This window comes from Phocoena sinus, chromosome 1 (assembly GCF_008692025.1).
Source record: "Phocoena sinus isolate mPhoSin1 chromosome 1, mPhoSin1.pri, whole genome shotgun sequence".
NCBI classification, from domain to species: Eukaryota; Metazoa; Chordata; class Mammalia; order Artiodactyla; family Phocoenidae; genus Phocoena; species Phocoena sinus.
Genome location: NC_045763.1, coordinates 75,097,583 through 75,117,203, shown reverse-complemented (window position 1 = coordinate 75,117,203; position 19,621 = coordinate 75,097,583). Strand labels below are relative to the sequence as shown.

Below are 19,621 nucleotides of genomic sequence, written 5' to 3'. Positions count from 1 at the left end.
AAGAGTAAAATGTTTATTGGATAATAAAAGGACTTGCTTATAAATATAGTAAAATACTGATAAATCCAGGAACCAAAATCAAGTTCTTCTTTAAGCTTGTAATTTGTTTAGAAAATCTTTCTTCAAAATACTACCTATAGCAAGAAGTGTATACTTTTTTATTTTTATTTTTTTGCAGTATGCGGACTCTCACTGTTGTGGCCTCTCCCATTGCGGAACACAGGCTCCGGACGCGCAGGCTCAGTGGCCATGGCTCACGGGCCCAGCCGTTCTGCGGCATGTGGGATCTTCCCGGACCGGGGCACAAACCCGTGTCCCCTGCATCGGCAGGTGGACTCTCAACCACTGCACCACCAGGGAAGCCCAAGAAGTGTATACTTTTTATTTCAATTACTTTTATCTATAATCTGATTTGAATTCACTATTTATATAATTAAAGCTATGAACGAAAAGGCAAAATATATTTTTTCAGATTTTCCTTATTTTTCAGCCCCAAAATGACTTGTTTTGTGTAATCAGCTGATTATGATTCATCATTTATCAACATTATTCCAGGTATATCCCCAAACTTCTGTAGGGCAGAATTTCTTAAACCTGAGACTTCTGGTTTAGAAAATTAGAAATTAAACTCTGCCAGTTTAGGGAATCACTTTGACACCAATGAGATTCTAAATATAAACTTAATTGGAACACAAACTGCATGCTAGTATACCAGAATATGCTTATGTTTCTTTTTTTCAGATTATTGAAGAAACGAAAACACCAAATTTTAAAATTCTATATTATAAATTGATTTAATTAAAAATATAAAACTATGGGGCTTCCCTGGTGGTGCAGTGGTTGAGAGTCCGCCTGCCGATGCAGGGGACACAGGTTCGTGCCCCGCTCCGGGAAGATACCACATGCCATTGAGTGGCTGGGCCCGTGAGCCATGGCCGCTGAGCCTGTGCATCCGGAGCCTGTGCTCCGCAACGGGAGAGGCCACAACAGTGAGAGGCCCTTGTATCGCAAATATAAATAAATAAATAAATAAATAAATATAAAACTATATGGAACTTTTAACTCAAGATTTTAATTATTTTCCTCAGCCCTATATCCAATCCCTCTCCAAGTTTTACTGCTACCACTGTCAAAATACTTCGAGCATCTGGCACATTATCCCTTCTTCAATGCTACATCCCTAGGCAATCCACTATCATCTTTTGAAAGCTGTATTATTTTTCTAACGGTCTCTCTGCTTCCATACTTGCCCCTCTACAGGCTATTCCATACCGCAGTCATCCTGATATTTTTAAGATATTTTAAAAATCACATAAATCCTTAGTTTAAAAATCCTCTTATGTCTTCCCATATTACTTGTATTGATAATAAAATCCAAACTCCTTGAATTGGTCTATCTGTTCCTTGCTGATCTTTTGATTTTCTCCCTCTACATTCCTCCTTATTTATCACACTCCAGCCATACTGGTCTTAGTTCAGGTCCTTAATTCTGCAAGCTTATTTCTATCTCTGTACCTTGATTTTTAGTGTTCCTCCTGTTTGGACTTTTTTTACCCTGTCTCTTCACATGCTTACCATTTTATTAATCAAATCTTAGTGATATCTGCTCAAAGAAGCCTTCCTTGAAAGCCCTAGCTAAACCATCTCTCCTGCCCCACCATTCTTTACTGCACTCTTTTAATTGACTTTTCAGCTCTAATCAGTAGCTGACATTGTCTTACTTACTTATTGTCGGTCTCCTCCCATTAGAGGCAAGCTCCTTAATGGCAGGACTATGTTTGTCTTGTTTACTGCTGTATCCTCAGCATTTAAAACAATGCTGAGAACTGAGGTATATAGTAGGCTCAATAAATATTTGATGGCTGATACATACCTTTTATCTTGAAACATTCCTGTTGAAATAGAAAGTGACCAATGATTCTCATTTTATAAATAGAAGGAGTGCAGCACAAAGAGGAGAAATAACTTGCCTAAGTATAAGATTATTCTAGTATTAGAATCACTGTCCTGTGATTTCTAATCCATTGCTCAATACTGTCTGATAAAATTGCTCTTTTAACAGCACCACAAGGCCAAATCACTGCCACCACTTCTGGGACACACTTTAATATTATGAGGTAGAACATTAAGAAATACCTCCTGACATTGTCTATAACCTCTAGTCAGATCTAGTATTGAAGCAATAATTTTGCTGTAAATTGAGAATCCTAAAGGCAGTTAATTCCATATATACCTTTTACCCTTTTTATCCTCAAATACAACACAAAATGCAGGCCTCTCAAATTATTTAACATCTCTCAAACCATTACCCTATACTTTCTCCACCCTGGCTCATTTTTCCATTTCTACCAGTTCTAACAACATTGTTTCTAATTCTATTGCAAGGAAACTGTCTATTTTTCCTACCTCATTTCTCTCATTTATTCACTCATCCAGTCAGTTTAGCAAAGCAGACGCACACACATACCAACAAAATTGAGCACCTAGGGGACACTAAGGGACTCAAAGAAGGCTTCGAGAGTGGTATCTTAGCTGAGATTGAATGACTGGTAGGAAATAACCAGGAACTGGGAAGAAGTGGGTAGAAGGAGAAGATAGGAAAAGATTTAGGTGGCAGAGGGGAAAGAATGTCTGAAGGCCTACAGCCAAGAGAGGCACAGTTCAGATTCTAGTACATCTACCACTTTTCCTGCAAGCCTTTCTTGACCTCTTCCATCTAATTTAGGTGCTCTTCCTCTGTACTCCTATGCATAGAATTTGTAATTCCTTTATCATAGCAGTCAACAGTATGTACCACTACTGCTTAACTTGATCATCATTTCCCCACTGGACCATAAGCATTTTGAAGGCAGGGACAAGATTATGTTGGCCTATTAGTATCACCTCAGCCCCTGGAACAGTGACTAAGTTCAGTAGGCCCTTAATAAATACTTATTTAATAAATGAATGTTGAAATGAATAAACAAATGTCCATTTTAAAAAATAATTGAATTTTAATAAAAGGCATGTAGCATTTATTGTATAGAGTTGAACAATGATTTCATCTTTCCTATAGTGAATTTATATTAGTGTACCACTTAAACTACAACAGTAAAATAGTAAATATTTCATTTTATCATTTATTCCAAAGGCATAAATTCTGTAAAACTTGAGTTTCATTTATAGTGATAAAAGATATATAATAAACTACCATGATATCGCTTTAATTTGCCTTGTTCCAATAGCCTTTCAAGTTTTTTTATTAGTTCTTCTTTAATTATTTCCAGATATCTTCTTTCTTCCTTTACTTGTTTCATTTTTTTCGATAATATTCTCTCCTAGAAGATTATAACCCATACTCATCAATGTCCAAAAGCTAAAAGACGGCTCATATCCTAAAATATAGAGTATAAAACTAAAAAATGCTTACAACAGCAAGTATGAATTTTACCCCAAACTCTGGTTTTCTGGCTGCAGTACAGCATGTGCCACGATGGAAAACACTGAGGAGTCATTTCAGTATCTATAGGGGATTTATATATATATAAACAATACAGTATGTCTCTTCTGCATTTATATACATGTATGGAAACTAGGCAAAGCTCATGTAGTTATACATCTTGTTTTAATTCTTTAAGTAAATTTATCTTGGGACCGAAGTTATTGTACTTAAATCTTACATGGAAAAATGTATATTTTAGAGTACATATTTAAAAAGCAGAAATAATATTAGTGACACACATATGCAGTAATCAACATAACAGTCATAGACTTTAAAATACTTTAACTTCTTGTAGTAAAACATATATAATTGACCATTTTAACCATATTTAAATGTACAGTTCAATGGCGCTGCATGCATTCATAATGTTCCGCAACAACCACCACCCCTTTATCGCCAAAACTTTATCTTCCCAAACTGAAACTGTGTATGCATTAAACAATCAACTCCTCATTAACATTATTTAACTTTACCTCACAGAATCATCTGTACTTACATCTGTACTTATGGTATCATCATACTTACTCTCAATCTGTAATATATCAGTGTATATATATATATATATATATATATATATATATATATATATATGATATATCAGTTATTCCTGGAGAAAGAGCAGGTTGACAAGGAACTGAAGGAAAATCAATAAGGTCTGGTAAGCTGATGCACTCTTTTTTACCTAGCTGTAAGCAAACATGATAATCAGTAAGATCTGGTCGGGCTACACATTGTTTTTCACCTATTTGTAAACATCTGGTAATGCACAACAGTAATGCATTTTTTTACTTGTATGGTGATGAACTCCCAAATCTGTCTTTATAACTATAGACACTCTCTTGTGCTCTAGCTTCTCCATTCCACTGGACATTATACCACAGGAGCTTCAAACTTAAAATTCAAAAAGAAGAAAAAAAAGAATCCATATTCCTTTCTAAACATGATTTCCTTCCAAGATTTCTGATTTCAGTTACTTGTTATGACAACTTTTAAATGTTTCTAAGATGGCTATTGATTTTTTTTCATTTTGAGCCAATTCTGATCATGTATATTTGCTTAGAAAATTGGAGATCCTAGCACATTTTCAAATTTTAGCATACATTTTATTCTCATAAATTTTATCACATCTGTATTTGTGTTATATTGCCTTCATCTCACCTAATTTTTGTGTTTCTACTCTTGTTTTGATAAACTACCTCAAGCCTTACCAATGTTAATGTTTCTGCCACTACCACTTTATAGACCTTGAGTTGTTTTCAATTCTGCCAGGCTTTTAACTTCTGTAACTTATTAGCTTCTACTTTTATCTTCATTAATCCCTTACCCCTACTTTGTTTGTTTTATTATTCTTTTTCTATTTTATTGCATTGACCTTAACTTACAAGGTCAGGTTCCCACAGGATAATGGCAGCCACTAAAATCTCTCCACGCATGCTCTCAACTACTATAAAAAGAAAGCAAATACAATCACCCATAATTTATATCTGTAGAATAACTAGGACACAGAATCCTCTAATTTACATATACTTTAATTTACATGTAAGTGGGGAAATAAACACCCTAGACCAGTAGAGTGTGCTTAGGAGCTCACACCTGAGCAGAGTCTGATGGGAACTATGCATTAAAGAGCACAATACACAGATAACACAGTAAACATCAACCACAATTTAGTCTTAAAGGAGAAGGTCCTGCATGTGGTGGAAGAATAGTGAGTAAGGGTACCAAATGGTAAATCAAAGCTCTTTCTATAAGGAATCTAAAAGAAAGGGGCTTTTAAAATGTAGGTGGCCAGAGGTGGTAATTATGGGAAAACACAGCTACTGGGTGAGAGGAAAATTCTTTGGAAGCAATAGATGTTCGTCAGCGCTAGGTGGTAAGAGAAAAGAAGGTGGTCAAGTTAAGAGTTCTGCTGAATTAAATTAGCAGGAAAGAATACAAAGAAAAAAGACCACTTCCCTTAAGGCCCCATTTATTTAAAAATACATAAATAAATAAATGCATTTCACTAAAACAACAGGAGAGAGCTTTCCTAATCTATTGATACAAGCTAAAATAAACCTCCAGAACACATGTTTCTCTATAAGAACACCTGTTACTGATTCAGAAAAATCCAACACAAATAAACATAGACAAAATCTACAACATAATATAGCATCCACACAAAGTTACTTTTTGAAAACCCTCAAAACTGAGAACTAAAACAAAACAAAACCAGCAGCCAGGAAGCAGAGAAAAAATTAATAATATTCCCAACATAGATTAAATTAAATTAAATCAGATCATTTTAGGTATTAATGAACACCACAAATCACATATTTAGAAACTCAGAATAAAAATGGAAAAATAACAGGAAGATGTAAAATGGAAATTGACCAAACTGAAGAAAGAAATTAAAGAAAAAACAAAACTGTCTCAGAAATGAATAACAGGTATCCAAAAAGGAACAGATATGACCAAAAATACAGTAAGCATAATAGAGAACAAAAATAAAAGGAATAAAGAAAATTAAGCATAAAGAAAATAGTAAACTAGATCATAGAGAAAGTAGTAGAGATAAAAGGTAAAGAAGAACTAGGATAGGACCAATTGAGGTCTCTGAAAAAAAAACAAAAAAAACCATGGAATGGATCTGCTATTTATATTGTTTTCTAGAGTTATAATTTCTTGAAATAAAAGAAGTCCTGATTTTCATACTGAAAGGGCCCACTGGGTACCCATAAAAACCAGACCTAGAACTCTCAACTGAAATATAGCCTGATAAAACTACTACACATTAAAGGGATCCTCTGGCCTTCCAGACAAAAATAACCAAGCCAATTTACAAAGAAAAGAAAATCAGTTTGGCATCATACTTCTTAACAGTAACATATAAAACATCAGTAGAGCAACATTTTAATAAACTCAAGGAAAAATTATGTAAGCCAAGGATGTTACAGCCAATCAAGCTATCCTTCAAGTACCAAGGCTCTAAAGCAGGGATGAGCAAACTTCTTCTGTAAAAGGCCTCAGAGTAAATAATTTAGGTTTTGTGGGCCACATATGGTATTTGTCATAATTCTTATTTTTTTCAACTTTTTAAAAATATAAAAAACATTTTTAGGTCCCATGCTTCACAAAACAAGCTGTGGGCCTTGTCTGCCTATTCCTGCTCTAGACAAAATTTTAAATACATAAGAAGTAAGGGAATATCGTACCTGGGAGCTTTTTTTTTTAGTAAGTAGAGCTTTACCCAATGAAGAAACGATTGAAAAATCTTCTGTAAAAGAACTGGCAGTAAGTGTTGAACATATTTAATTATAGATCTAAGACTAAAACAAAGGTGAGGAGGATAAGACAAGAAGCACAGCCCATAAATGTTCTGCTCTTTTACAAAGTAGAAATAACACAACTAAAAGTACATGAGAGGAGAAAGGAGGGGGAAAGATGACTTTTTAATTGCCTTGAATTTAAAGATAGGAGTCAGAGGATAATTTTAGAGGTAACAAATCAAAATCAGCAGCATAAATTTTAAAAAAAGGAAAAAGGAGGGTTAGGAATACTAGTACAAATTTGTATCAGTATAAAGGTAAACACTAGAATGAGATTCAGATTTCCTATATACCAGGAGTAGGGGGGGAGTGCAAATAAACCACATAGTAACACATAGTAACTATAACATAAAGTAAAATGAGAAATCTGAGGTCAAATATATCAGTCCTGTCAAAAACATAAATGGACATAACTCATCTACTAAATGAAAATGACTTTCAGACTGGCTTACAAAGGGAAACCCAACTCTAGCATGTCTGTTAAAGACATACCTAAAACAAAGCAATTCAGAAAAGTTGGGGAAAAAAGTAGGGGAGGAATATAGGGGTATACCAAATAAATGTAAACAAAAAGAAAGGAGAGGTTAGTATCTTGATATGCAGTAAGGGAGAATTCAGGTCAAAAAAGCATTTAATGAGTCAAAGAAGGGCACTTCATAATGCAAAAGTGATAATATTACTATTTGCATGAGAACAACTTTGTGCCAAATAATACACAGAAATCTAAATAAATCAAAAACCACAGGAGATGTAAGGATAAACAGTAAAATACTAATAACAGAAGATTCTAATATATCTATTCTCAGTCCAAGACATAGAAAGAAAAATGTAGAAAAAAAAAGTTATATGGAACACTTAAACAACATATTAAACAATGTAGATTATAGACAAGGCACAGAGTAGGGGAAGATATTTGCAATGCACATAAGCATCAAAGGACTACCCTCCAAAGTATATTAAAAACTCCTACTAATCAGAAATATATGGCAGACAACACAATAGAAATACTTGAAAAGGTAGTTCTCCAAAAAAGTTATCAAAATGGAGTCTATAAAATATAAAAATATGATCAACTGTATGGGTAATCTGGGAAATGAAAATTCAAACCACAGTGAAATAGCATTAAGCACCCACCAGCCGGAAAAATTTTAAAGTGTGAAGACAGCATATTTTATTAATATCTAGCAACAATAAAACAATTATTTGCTGAATATGGCATGCCTCTGCTCCAAAACTCAAAGGCTCTGAGCTGTGATTCTCCTCTCAGGACTTGTCTCAGACTCCATTCAGCATTCCAACCAACATATCATATATAACCAACAACCAACATATGTATTCTAACATATCAAGCATCACTGGACCAGATGGATATTAGCACACAACTGGCAGCACTGCTTGCTGTGCCTCTTGGATCACCTTGTGAGCCTTCTCTTGCTCTGGGCCCACTCAAAGTTGGCAGTCTTTTAGATTACTTGATTAAAAAACAAAAAAAAAGATTGGAGCCATGCATCCAAATGCAATAAATCTCCAAATTCCAAACAGGTCCATCAAGTGACTCATTCTTCATGGTAGCTGGGGCAAGATAAAAAACCTGGTTTTTACTTTAAAGGGCATACATCAACATGTCCCAGATCATGAAACTCCCAGCAATTTCACTGAATTGGCAGGCTCTTGAATTTTGAGGTTTATCTCCCCTTCTCTAACATTTAAGGTTAGAAAATTTAAGGCATTTTAATCTGCAGTTCCATTTCAATTTCAGTATAAATATTATGGTGCAATACCACATCTAAAAAAATGCAGCACTATTTACAATAGCCAGGTCATGGAAGCAACCTAAATGCCCATCAACAGAGGAATGGATAAAGAAGATGTGGTACATGTATACAATGGAATATTACTCAGCCATAAAAAGGAACGAAAATTGGGTCATTTGTAGAGATGTGGATGGAGCTAGAGACTGTCATACAGAGTGAAGTAAGTCAGAAAGAGAAAAACAAATATCGTATATTAATGCATATATGTGGAATCTAGAAAAATGGTACAGATGACCTGGTTTGTAAGGCAGAAATAGAGACACAGATGTAGAGAACAAATGTATGGACACAAAGGGGGGAAAGCAGCGGGGGGTGGTGGTGGTGGTGGGATGAATTGGGAGATTGGGATTGACATATATACACTAATATGTATAAAATAGCTAACTAATAAGAACCTGCTGTATAAAAAAATAAATAAAATTTTTTTTTAATTTAAAAATCATACCTGATTGTCCTCTCTTCTAATGATATTAGTTCTATCATCTTCATTTTTCCAAAGAAACTGACTTAAAGGGGAATGACAGATTTGTAAGTCATATTAAAAAATGATTCCATGAATATTAACTTTTCATGTTTTTTATTTAATATTCTATAAACACAAATATAACATTAAAAATTTTTAAAGTCTGCTTGAAACCATTATATTATCTTTCAAACTCATTAATTATCAACATAAACTACATTTAGCATGAGTTATAAAATAATATTTCATTATATTATAGCTAAATTCAAATCATAGTCCAATGTCTATAGCAAGGTAAAATAACTGGAAATTTTGTAAACATACTTTGCTTATAGTTCTTTTGTGAATAATTGTTTATAAAATTCCTTATTTTAACTTCAGAAGACTATATGCAAAACTGTTGTCTAAGTACTATAATTTTGAATGAAATGATACCAATGTGAAACTCAAACATGATTAGTTTACTCAAAACCAGGAATATAAAAGAGGCAGAAAAATTAATTCTAAGAAAGGCAAATGAAGACAGAAATTTTTCTGTCATTAGATTGCCCCTGATGACAAAAGGATTACAACAGAATAAATTTAAGCAATAAATTATCCCTCATTATGTTGGAAGGGAATATTAGTATCTAACAGTAAACATCAGAATCAAGGTAATTTTAATTAAAAATGTCACTAACTTCATTCATATCTTTGTTCTAATTAGAAGTCTTTATAACAGTACCCTGGATATCTCACTCTTTTTCTTATAGTCTAGATTATGACATGTAGAATCAACATCCATATTAATTACCTTTTTTTGCCGCTAAAATAATCATTATCTGAATCTTCCTGTGATCCTGGCAATTCAGAATTTCCAATTTGATTATTTCCAGTCTGAATTTCATTTGGAGTGGCTTTTCCCCCAGCTGATGATGATGCCCATCCATAGCAAAGAAAGTTCATAATATTAAGAAAATACTAAAATAAAATTTTGGTTTTTTATGTATATACTATATACTCTTGTCCCATGTTTCAGAATCTCTATGAATTTTACTCTCCCAAACTGAATTTCATGAAACTTTAGTTTATGCAAAAGGAGAATTCTTTGGTAAATTCAGTTTGGGAAAAATTGGATTAAGCAATCCTAACAGAACACAAATCCCCCCCACCACAGACACCCCATGGCAGGATTTCTCTGTTTTTACGTACAGTATGAATCTGCAACAGGGGGTAAGTTGGGTTTTATTCAAACTTTGTTGTCTTCATAAAGCTTTTGCCAAAAGCATCTTTTAAAAGAATATTCTGAGGATCCTTCTCTGGAAAGTGCTGGGTATACATACAGAGCATATAATGCCATTTGTTATTTCACATACATTTTCATTTATAAAATCTCCCTTCATTTTAACAGAATTTCTCCATATAAGAAAACCACACAATGTCTTTAAAACATTAGCACTAACGTTCCACATGATCTACATGAACAAGAGATCCGTGAACCTGGTAGTGTTAATACAGATTTTTTTCCCTTGGGGAAATCAATTTTTTTTAATTTAGAAAAAATTGGAGTCATATTAGTGTTTGAAAAGTCATTTTATAAGAGTTGCCACAGTATTTTGCAACCTGAAGCCCATATTGGTTTAGTTTTAGTCAGGTTGCTACCACTTATTTCATATCTGGCACTGGACTTAGTCATTTAAAGACAACAAATAGGGATTTTCTAAAAAGATATATTCAAGGCAAAGGAACAAAAAATAGATATATCAGCTGTTTAAAACTGATAGTAAAATACCACTCCCCCCACCTGCCCCCCAAAACAAACAACAATGGAAAACTCAGTAGATTCTGAGTGACATTTTGATAGGAATATATGACATGTATCTCTTATTCCTAATAACAGTTTAGAGAATAATGCAATGCACCATTCAATACCTATGCAACTTAATAAGAAAGCAGGTCTATTTACTTTTGAAAAAATATAGTGTTTTGAGAGCTACAGTAGATGTACATATAAAATGTTATAGATTCACAGAAAAAGGAGTGTATTATTTGGGGGGAGAATTCATTTAATTCATAAATGTTTAGTATATTTGCTTTTCTATCACAATTTATTTGCTGTATGCAGTAAGGTAAAAAAATTCAACTGACTTTTTTTCAATCGATTCTTAGAGTGTAGTTCCAGCTTTATTTATATTTTTATAAGTTTAATTTTGATTTCTTTAATTACCTACCACTTTTTAAGAACTGAATTATCAGTAAATTGGTGGGTGTAACCATAAAAAAAATTTTAAAGTCTTTGAAATACAAATGTCTCCCAACAGTAAAGTTGTTTTGCTTTGGTTTGATACTGTTTTCCTGGCTAAGATATTTCTGAACTATAATAATAATATCAAGATTTTATGAAACAATAACTTCTTTTCTCCTTTAGCCTTAACTTTATCTGAAACTATTATAAAAGGTGGTAGACTTTACGTAAGTGCTGTAAGTATTTTGACTTTATTTGATTTTTAAATTTTATTTATTTATTTTTTGCAGGCTCTAGAGCACAGGGTCAGTAGTTGTGGCACATGGGCTTAGTTGCTCCGCGGCATGTGGGATCTTCCCAGAACAGGGCTTGAACCCATGTCCTCTGCATTGGCAGGCAGATTCTTAACCACTGCACCACCAGGGAAGCCCTGATTTTATTTTTATTTTCGAACAGTACTTAAATTGTCATTTTTTCCTCCCAACTGGTGAAACTAGTTTTTAAAGTCCCCATATTGAATTGTAGCTTTCCTTTTATACTGCCTATATTCGTAAGGCTAGATTTGCCCAGAATTTGCCCAGACCTGACTGTTAAAATGTACTATAACAACCTCTTTGTCTTTCCCATTCCAGTTGAAATCACCTTCTTCCTGATTCTTGTTAAGAAGCTTTTTCAAAGTGTTTTCTAAACAACTGGGATCTGTTCCAGGTTCTTCCTTTGACAAAGTTACACTAAGTGGTCTGTGTATTATTCCGTCAGCCTCAGCAACACCATTATTAGTCTGGTGCACATCTAAAGAAACTGCTGATGATGCTGAATAAATATTTCCTAAATGATCCATTATAGGAAGCAAATATAACTCTGATTGAAGAGCCTAAAACATACAGGAAATTAAAAAAAATTAGCTTACACTTTAAAAAATAAGTTAAAAAATTAGTATAAGTTTAAAATGTCACATTACATACATATGGAGGAGCAAATGATTTGAGTTTCAGTTCTGATTCTTGCTTTGCCTTCACCTGGAAATAAATGAGGAAATAAAGCTTCTGTAATTACTTTTTCAATTACTTTTACCCTCACTTTTTTGCAGATGGCATATTTCTGTGACATAAAAGTCAAATCAAAAAGCTAGTAACTAAGGCTATGTTCTAGAAAACGTAGAATATAATCCTATTTCTATTCACTGTACTAAACATAATAGAAATTCTATGTCATTTAATAATAATAATTATGGCTATCACTTGTGTGGACTTACTATGTGCCAGGCATTATTCTAAATGCTTTACATATAAAGCTCAGTTAATCCTCACAATTCATGTGATAGGCACACATATTGTCTGTAGTTCACAGACAAGAATAAGGCAAAGAGAGGTTAAGCATCTTGCCCAAGATTTTATAAATAGGAAGTTTTCAAGTTGGGATTCAAAACCAGGTAATCTGGTTCTAGAATCCAACTTTGTAAACTTTATTTCCTAAATATTCAGCCCATAGGGTTAATTTGTTATTCATTCATTCTTTCAACAAATATTGAGGTATACTATGTGTCAGGTAGTGTTCTACATGGTGGGGATACAACTGTAAACAATGCAAAGTCCCTGCTCTCACGTAGCTTATATTCTACTTGGGAGAGCAGATGTTAAATAAATGTGATTTAAGATAGTGATATGTGATTTATGAAAATAAAACAGAGTGATGTAATAGGGAGGAATTCAGAGAAAGAGTATCTGAAAACTAGGTGGTCAGAGAAGGCCATTTTTGAAAGATAATAACTGAGCTGAGAACTGAATTATGAAAACAAGAAGCAAGCTATTTGAAAATCGGGGGAAGTGATTTCCAGGCAAGTACAAAGATGATAAAATAGAAATGAGTTTGCTGTATGTGAGGACCAAAGGAAGATTTTTGTGGCTAAAGTGTAGAACCAAGGAGAAAATAGTAGTAGATCAAATCTGAGAGGCAGCCTTTTCCTGAGACTCTCCTTATCTCTTGCCTAACCACTGCAAAAGTCTCCTGGTTACAATTCCTGTCTCTAGTTTCTTAAGGCTCTCATCATATCATCTTTTGCTCAAAAACTCCAAAGCTTCAGAAAAAAAAAATCCAAATTCATTAATCTGGCATTCAAGACCTTCAATAAACAACTTTTACAACTTGTTGTCTACTATTCCCTTTCACACAGTCAATGCTCTAGTAAAAACCGAACCACTCACTTTTCCCTAGAGTTGCCTCCTTTGCCACTTCTGTGCTCATTCTATTTTCTCTGCTCAGAAAGCTTCTCCCACCCAACATCTTTGCAAGATCAAATATTTTTCTGTCAAAATCTAAACTGATGATCACTTTTTCCTTAAAGTTCTCCATCTCCCCTCTTGTCCTGCTGGAAGCAGTCTCCTTTTCTTCTAAATACACAGAATATGCTATTTTAATTATTTATGTATTTTATCTTCACCACTACACTGAATATTCTTTAAGAGCAGGATCCATAGTCAATTCTTTTTTCTCATTTTGTATACAGAAAAACATCAATAAATATTTGTTGAAAATATTATAATAAAATATTGATATTAGAAGCATTTTAGAAGTTGGCTTAAATTGTCATTAGGTCCCTTCCAATCTAGAATTCTGTGATTGGTATTTTGCAGTTTTACTTATCATGAAAAAGAACAAAAAGCTATGAGGGTTGTTCCTTTCCTTCCCTGATTAAGGAAAACTAACTTAATGATCAGTAAATTAATATTCTGCTATACTAAACAGAACTCTAATGACAAAAACTTTAAATCTACCTACTGAGCCCAAGAATTCCACATAGCAAATTCCTTTATAGTTTTACTTTGAGGGAAAATTTTTTTTCCCATTATCATTCATTATTTAATTTTTTCAATAAACATTTAAATGCCTCTAAGTGCTAAACACCTTGTTAGGCACTGGTTGTAAATACAGTAGTGAATAACATAAAGTCCCTGCTCACAGGGAGCTACAGTCTAATGGCAGTTATGTTAAACAAATAATCGCATAAGCAAATACATAATAATGATTCGTTAACTAGCACAGAATAGGAATATACTGCATTTTAAACGGTTTAAATATGGAAAAATCTTGATTAAAGAAATAAACCTTATATAAATACGAGAAACCAGAAGTGAGCATATATGTGTATATATACACGTGTGTGTGTGTGTGTGTGTGTGTGTGTGTGTGTGTATTCTGTTTCTATTTTTAAATAGTTCAGTGAAAAAGCAATTGTAGATATACTGGTTTAATCGCTATTCACAGCTCTTCAACAGGTTTCTAATTTCAGATAATTTCTCTCTTAATTCTCTTTGGGTATAGCCATAGTAATACACAGGTTATACTCTGTTTTCTAGGTGGCAGTACTATGGCTAAGTGACATCTGTTCCTATAGTACTTTTTAACTGTTATATAGCACTACCTATTGATAGTATTCATTAAGTCAGGGACTGGATCCATCACATGAATAAGATATTTTTCACTTAGAATTTTTGAATTTCCAGAAAGCATTTTTCTCTGCAGAAAAAAAAAAGATTGCTTTTTCAGGCACATTGTAACATGACTACAAAATACTTGCCTTATAAATCCAGCTAAAGTTAGTTTGTTAACAACTTCTATTGCAATGGTATTTTACTGATAGTTCCAAGATCCTTCAGGGACATAAAAAACATGAAGTTCCACCAAGTGAATAAATTGAGAATAAAATCAGTTAAAATATTTTTAAAGTGAAAAAAATCAACTGATGTCCTCTATAATTTTAATTTTAATAAACATAATTGAAATAAACATGGAATACATGTATCCTCTGAACAAACACAAAAAAATAAAATGAAGAGCCAAAAATTTGTTAGGTTGGCTACTTGGCACTTGGAGCACATTTTCCCTTGGAAACAATGTCATAGCTGTGGTCCTAGAGTTCCTTAACATACGGACATACAATGCTTGTTTTGTGGCTTGCAGTAAGGATACCAGATTGCCAAGATCAGTTTTCTTATTACCAACCTTTCCGCCTTCCCTGACCTCTACCTACACAGTTGCATTGGTGTTATCTTGTGGAATCCTTATCCTTTACATATTGTCTCCCTAACACAGCTGTGATGAGTGCTAGTTCTCGGCACCTGCTAAAGTGTGAATACTAGGGCTTGGGGAATATTTTTGTTTCCCAGAATTCAAGGAAGAACCTATTCCTGACCAGTGATGGGGAAAGGAATGGTTGTTTTCACATAGGGCATGTCTGTAAGCTTAGCTTGTCTGTGCTTATATGCACTATCTTTTTTCCTATTAGTGTTTTAAGACCTCAATTAGAATTCATCTATTGAGAAGAATATTTAGATTACTACAACAGAACAATTACAGCAAATAAAGGCTTATTTTTTAGTCTAATGAAAGTTTGCTATTCATGTATATTAAAAGTCAAAGCATTGAAATGATTAGACTCTATGATATTAAGTGAGAAACATTTTTTAAATTTTAAGTAAATATGACCTTATATTAATATTAGTAATTTTTATAGGAAATGACAATGGCTCTTAACATCTTTCTATTTATTTATTTATTTATTTGCAGTATGCGGACCTCTCACTGTTGTGGCCTCTCCCGTTGCGGAGCACAGGCTTTGGATGCGCAGGCTCAGCGGACATGGCTCACAGGCCGAGCCGCTCTGCGGCACATGGGATCTTCCCGGACCGGGGCACGAACCCGTGTCCCCTGCATCGGCAGGCGGACTCTCAACCACTGAGCCACCAGGGAAGCCCGACAATAGCTCTTGAACTGAGTATTTTGCTCAAGTTGTTTTTATAGACCAAGCGGATTACTTGTATAGTTCTGATGTCAGAATATTAACCAACAGTTTAAGATGTTTGAATAGATGGAATAGTGAAGTTTCCTATATGCTGTATTTTGAATATCAGGGCATTTAAAAGATTATTCTCTAACTATACCATCCTATTAACAGCTAAAGCTATACTATATATTAATACTATAATATTAAATATTAAAGCTTTACTATTAAATATTTGTAAAACCTTCAGAAATCTAAAGTAAATATGGCCTTGCCCATTATATAAATGTATTAATATTTTACAGGAGAAAAAATATTTCTTTAACTAAACATTTTACTCTGCTTTCATGATGAAGTAATTATTTCTATATATTTTATAACAATTCAAGAATTATAATTCAAAGTGTATAGACTTTCACTCTATAATTGAAAGAGGAAGCAATACAAAGAAAATATAGTTGACAAAACATTTCCTGACCTTTGAAACATTTTTGAAGTAAATTAATTTATTGGGAATTTGGATTTATTCATTCATTCAACAAATATGCCTACTATGTGCCAGCACATAGTAGGTACTACAAATATGTAGTGAATAAAACAAAGATCCTTGCCTGCATGCAGCTGAGATTCTAATGAGGTATCAGGACAAGAAGAAGTGTGAGGGAAGTGAAGCACTCACCTCAGGTACAAAATTTAAAGGGGTACCAAAACCTCAGTAATCAAGATAAATAATATTTTAAAAAATCTATTCAGGGACTTCCCTGGTGGCGCAGCAGCTGGGAATCCGCCTGCTAACACTGGGGACACGGGTTCGAGCCCTGGCCCGGGAAGATCCCACATGCCATGGAGCAGATGGGCCCGCGTGCCACGACTACGAAGTCTGCGCTCTGGAGCCCGCGAGCCACAACTACTGAGCTCGTGTGCCGCGACTGCTGAAGCCCGCATGCCTAGAGCCTGTGCTCCACAGTGGGAGGGGCCAGCGCAATAAGAAGCCCGCACACCACAAAGGAGAGTAGCAGAGTAGCTTCCGCTCACCGCAACTGGGGAGGGCCCATGCGCAGCAACGAAGACCCAACACAGCCAAAAATAAAATAAATAAATAAATCTATTCAATGCAAAAAATTCATGTTGAATAAAATATCATAAATTTAAAGACAGAATGGTACTATTAGAGCCTGAGTAGAAAGGAAAAATATGAACTGCTATATACATGTTTTTTTAAAAAATACATTTCTTAACGGTTAACTTTTTCCAGAACAACATAGTTGAAAAAATATTGAAAATTTTGAAAGCCTGTATTAAAACTCACAATATCATTTTAAGGTTAAACATTCTATTTATATCAAAACTCAACTTTATCCTGGCTTTAATGGAAGTAAATCCATCAATAATATTTTTATTAAAACTATTATTTTAAAAATACATTAAATAGGACAGGGAACTATAGTCAATATTATACAATAACCTATAAGAGAAAAGAATCTGAAAAAGAATATATATATATATTCATATATATATATATATCTGAATCGCTGTGCTGTATACCTGAAACTTACATGATATTGTAAATTAACTATACTTTGATTAAAAAAATTATTTTAAATAAGTAAAAATAAAAATAACTATTTTACAATAAATAAATAAATAATAAATATACATTAAAAGGTATACAGACGGGCACATATTTTGCCTTTTGCCTCAGGCTCCAAAATGGCTAGGCATAGCATTATTAGATCCTGTTTCTATTTAAAATGCTGATATCTTGTTTGTCACAGCTTTTTGCATTAATTTTTCATTTTAAAAATCTTTTATTAAAATATTTATCTTAACTACTTAATTTTTTGGTGCCTGCTTAAGTTTTGCACCAAAGGCAAGTGATTCATTTTCCTCAGACTAGTCTCAGTCTTGTGAGGGACATAGACAATAAACATTAAATATAAAACACTGGTAAGTGATATAGCAAATCAGAAAGTGGGCAGTACTGGGAAAAGAGAAAAAGTAGAGCAGGGCAAGGAAATTGGGAAGACAAAAGAGGGAGTAGTTTTCAGTTTTAAATAGAATAGTCCGGATACAAATCTAAGAAAATTAACAATTCCTTAATGTCAACTAATATCTAGTCCATATACAAATTTTGCCAACTGTCCAACTGTCCTCAGAATGTTTTTTCAATCTAGAATTCAATCAAGGATAACATATTGCATTTGGTTGTTACGTCTTTTTTTTTTTAATTGAAGTATAGTTGATTTACAATTTGTGTTAGTTTCAGGTATACAGCAAAGTGATTCAGTTATTTTCTTTCAGATTATATTCCATTATAGGTTATTGTAAGACATTGAATATAATTCCCTGTGCTATACAGTAATCCTTGTTGCTTATTTATCTTATGTATACTAGTGTGTATCTATTAATCCCGTACTCCTAATTTGTCCTTCCCTCTCTCCTTCTCCCTTTTGTCACAACTTTTAAAAAGCTTAATTTGGAAGAGTATTCCAGACCTGCTTTTTTTTCTCTTCATGGCACTTTTTAAAGAGACTGGACCAATTGTTTAACAGGCTGTTCTGCATTCTGAATTTACCTTATTAACTCCTAAGGTGTCATTTAACTTATTTCTCCAATCCTTCTCTCTCCTTTAAACAGTTGACTTTATAGCCCTCAATTGACACGTGTTAATCAACTGGGGTAAGAACACTTCATAATACGCTGTATTACATATTACTTCACATTTGGGCATACATAATGCTCTACTCCCAAATATTTGTATATTTAATAATTATTAAAGGGATAATAGAACAGACTATAAGGGACAAGAAAATGGAACCTGTTATAGAGTTATTTGAATAATTAAAGTGTGAGGTGATAGTGGCTCAGACTAACATGCTAGCAATATAGGTGATGGGAAGTGGTCAGATTTTGTATATAATTTGAAGCTAGAGTCCAAGAAGTGAAGTTTGAGTAAGGTGTGATGTATGACTCCAAGGTGTTTGGCCTCAGATATCGAAAGGATGGATTTGCCATCAACTGAGATGGGTAAGGTCATGGTTAGTATGGGTTTGGGCTGCGGGGAGAACTGTAGTTCAGTTTCAGACATACTGAGTTTCAGCTGTCTATTGGTTATCCAAGCGGAGATTTCAAGTAGGCAGCTTGAGAAGAGAGCAAAGAGCTGACCCCTGAAATTCCCCAATATCAAGGGAACAGGAAGAAGAAAAAGACACAAAAAAGAAGACTGAAAATGAATAACAAGGAATGTAGAAGGAAAACCAAGATAATGTGTATGCTAAAAGCCAAGTGAAGGAATTATGTCAAGGAAGACAGAGTGATCAACAGTGTCAACTACTGTGCACACACAGATCAAGCATATGTGGAATAAGAATTAAGCAATAGATTTAGTAATGTAGAGGTGAATTTAACAGAGCAGTTTTGGTGGAATAGTAGAGTGAAAGCTTGACTGGAGTTGATTTAAAGTGAAAATGAGAAGAAGGTATTGGGGGTTTGAGAAGGTATGAAATAGTTATCTAGAATAGTGGAAGAGTGAATGAGTGAGTGGGAGATAG

The 19,621-nt window shown here is 33.8% G+C and overlaps 1 protein-coding gene across 1 annotated transcript in view; it reads right to left on the bottom strand.

Annotated features, from left to right (window-relative positions):
* SPATA1 (spermatogenesis associated 1) overlaps positions 1–19,621 on the bottom strand; it is a 38,187-nt gene that overhangs the window by 10,620 nt on the left and 7,946 nt on the right. Inside the window, 7 exon segments of the mRNA XM_032642360.1 lie at positions 3,191–3,312; positions 4,003–4,026; positions 4,076–4,167; positions 9,049–9,109; positions 9,860–9,974; positions 11,933–12,164; positions 12,256–12,309. Coding sequence (XP_032498251.1) covers positions 3,191–3,312; positions 4,003–4,026; positions 4,076–4,167; positions 9,049–9,109; positions 9,860–9,974; positions 11,933–12,164; positions 12,256–12,309 — 700 coding nt within the window.